Source organism: Dipodomys spectabilis, unplaced genomic scaffold (assembly GCF_019054845.1).
Source record: "Dipodomys spectabilis isolate Male_0828 unplaced genomic scaffold, ASM1905484v1 ptg000526l, whole genome shotgun sequence".
Classification (NCBI taxonomy): Eukaryota; Metazoa; Chordata; class Mammalia; order Rodentia; family Heteromyidae; genus Dipodomys; species Dipodomys spectabilis.
This window is the reverse complement of record NW_024871203.1, coordinates 109,566-112,175: the sequence shown is the minus strand read 5'-3', so window position 1 is coordinate 112,175 and position 2,610 is coordinate 109,566. Positions and strand designations below refer to the sequence as shown.

General features: G+C 42.0%; 1 protein-coding gene across 1 annotated transcript; it reads left to right on the top strand.

The window, feature by feature from the left end:
* Positions 1-637: 637 nt before the first annotated feature.
* LOC122099626 (melanoma-associated antigen B3-like) lies at positions 638-2,029 on the top strand. Its single transcript, XM_042670183.1, has one exon. The coding sequence runs from the start codon at positions 638-640 to the stop codon at positions 2,027-2,029; it is 1,392 nt and encodes a 463-aa protein (XP_042526117.1).
* Positions 2,030-2,610: the final 581 nt, after the last annotated feature.

The following is a 2,610-nucleotide window of genomic DNA, read 5'->3' as shown; positions in this document are numbered from 1 at the left end:
AAATAGGATGCCCATTGATGCATTCACCCCTGGAAGTCCCAGGTTTCCTATTACTTCTTTATATCAAATCTAAGAAACATGAGAACTGGTGTAAGGGTATAGTGACCAGTCAGTAGAAGGGAGCTAAAAGAATCAGGTAGTATCTGGAATTGAGGGGAGTTCCCTAAATGAGTTCTGCACAGTCACGTTGCCCATGACAGAGAGGGTTCCACATAACTCCAAAAAGTTCTTCATGACAGGGATGGCAGGCAGAGAAGCTCCTTAACTTTTTACCTAGGGTCTCAGTGGCATATTTGATTTTTGTTTAATGAGTCTACAGCAACAGAAAATTGTTGCTATAAAGTAGACCCCTATAACATTGGAGGATCCCTACATCTTGAAACAAGGTGGACTTGGTATCAGCTCCTGACAAAATCCCATCCAGCCCACACAGTCATGGATAGGTATAGCCTCAGAACCTCTCTGCCTTCCTTCACAGGGACAGGATGATTAGAACAGCAGCCTTGTGAGTTTCTAGAGTAGTACTCTCATGGAGAATTGAAGGTGCTAAAACAATTTCACTGTCGCTTGTCTAGGTGGCTGTAAATAAAAGCTTTCCTGTCCACACTACTTCCTATTGGTTCTACCAAGAATCATCATGCCTCGAGGTCAGAAAAGTAAGCTCCATGCCCGTAAAAAACGCAACCAGGCCCGAAGTAATGCCCAAGGTGGTGAGAATGCTAAGGAAACAGCAGCAATGGTAAAAGAGTCTACTCCAACCTCTAAGACTATGCCCAGGGCTAAGTCACGTAGCACTCCAAAAGAGTCCCAGAAAAAAACATCAGCTTCTGTTGTACCAGCTCATACAGTATTGTCTACTACCTCTATTGATACTAGTGTTTCTGTGGCACAAATTACAGCCCCTAATGATGATACCATGTCTACAACACCATCTATTGGCTCTACTGATGTAGATCCAACTCTGTCTCCAGCTTCTACTACTGAGGCTGCTTTGGCAGCATCATCTACTGGCAATTCTGATCCAGATATTTCTGCTTCACAAGCTACTAGCACTTGTATGGGTGCTTTCAAAGTGCCGTCTGCTGTCTCTACTGATGAGGCTGTTTCTTCAGCACCATCTACCTTGCCCGATGATGATGTTTCTGCAGCACTGTCTACTGCTGCTATTGCTGTGGGTATGTCTAGCACCAGGCCATTTAAAGGTGCCAAATTCCAACGAAAGTTAAAGAAGGGTGCTATTCAGAAAGATGTCACCAGTGAGTTTTCACACCTTGATCTTATGTCCAGAGAGGTTCGGTTTCTAGAGCAGTTCATACTCTACAGGTTTAATCTGAAGCGGCTTACTACCAAGGAAGACATGATCAGGATCACCAGCCAGAAGTATAAAAAGGACTTTGAGGAGATCTTCAGGAAAGCCTGTGAGCATCTCTCCGCCGTCTTTGCAGTTGAAGTAAGAGAAGTGAGTCCTGAAACATACAATCTTGTGACCAAACTGAAACTCCCCAACAATGGGAGAGTTCGTTCTGGCAGGGGCTACCCCAAGGCTGGTTTTGTGATGAATGTCCTGGCTATGATATTCTTGAAGGGCAACTGTGCCACTGAGGAAGACATCTGGAAATTCCTGAAGTTGATGCGTGTATATCCTGGGAAGAAGCACTACATATTTGGAGAGCCCAAGAAGCTCATCACTCAAGATTTGGTGAGGCTGAAGTACCTGGAGTACCGGCAGGTGTCCAACAGTGATCCTCCACGCTATGAGTTCCTGTGGGGTCCTCAAGCCTTCGCTGAAACCAGCAAAATGGAAGTCCTGCAATTTTTGGCTAATGTCAATGAAACTTCACCTAGTTTCTTTGCCTCCCTTTATGAAGAAGCTTTGGAAGAGGAAAAGGAGCGAGCCCTGAAACTACAGGGAGTCAAACCTGGTGCCACTGGCATAGCTCATATATTTCCTAAGGCTGCTCAGGGTGTTCATCCAGTTGAATCTAAATCTTTAAAGTTATCCAGGGGAAAAAGTAAAACATCAAAGTAGTCATGTCTTGAAAAATGTGAAAGTTAGAAATGTAATGTAAGGAAAATGGTTTACATAATCCTTGTTTTCTTCTGTTGTTTTTACTTTGTTTGGTAAAATTAAATGTTCAGTTTTTCTTAGCATTTTCAAAAACTGTTGAAATTAAATCTTTATAGTTTCAACTGTGTTTCTTTTCTTTTATTCATCCAACATACACTGAGAATATAGTTTTTGGAAGGGCTAAGGATATTCCCGTGATGTTAAGGTAGATACCCAGCCCCTGATGAATTTTTGAGTCAATGAGAAATAATTATAAAAGTAAAATGTTCAACTGCCTTCTGTGACTTAGAGCTAAAGTTTAAAAAGTGAGTGTGCATAAGGTTGTTTCTTATAATAATCAAGTAGAAATTTGCAGTGCAATGCCTTTCAAACTTTAAAACTTCACGTCCCCACTTTGTTTGAATTTACATGTAATCTTGGTGGTGGACTGCTCGAAGTTGTGGCAGTGAATAAATTCCATGCCCTTAGAAGGTGCCTCAGAGTCAAGAGATGAAATTCTGTAAGTCTTGCTTGGGGAACTATAACTAAATTCTTTTGATCAA

Bases quoted from the DNA above. Each gene is read 5' to 3' on its own strand.
- LOC122099626 (XM_042670183.1), top strand. From the start codon at position 638: ATGCCTCGAGGTCAGAAAAGTAAGCTCCATGCCCGTAAAAAACGCAAC.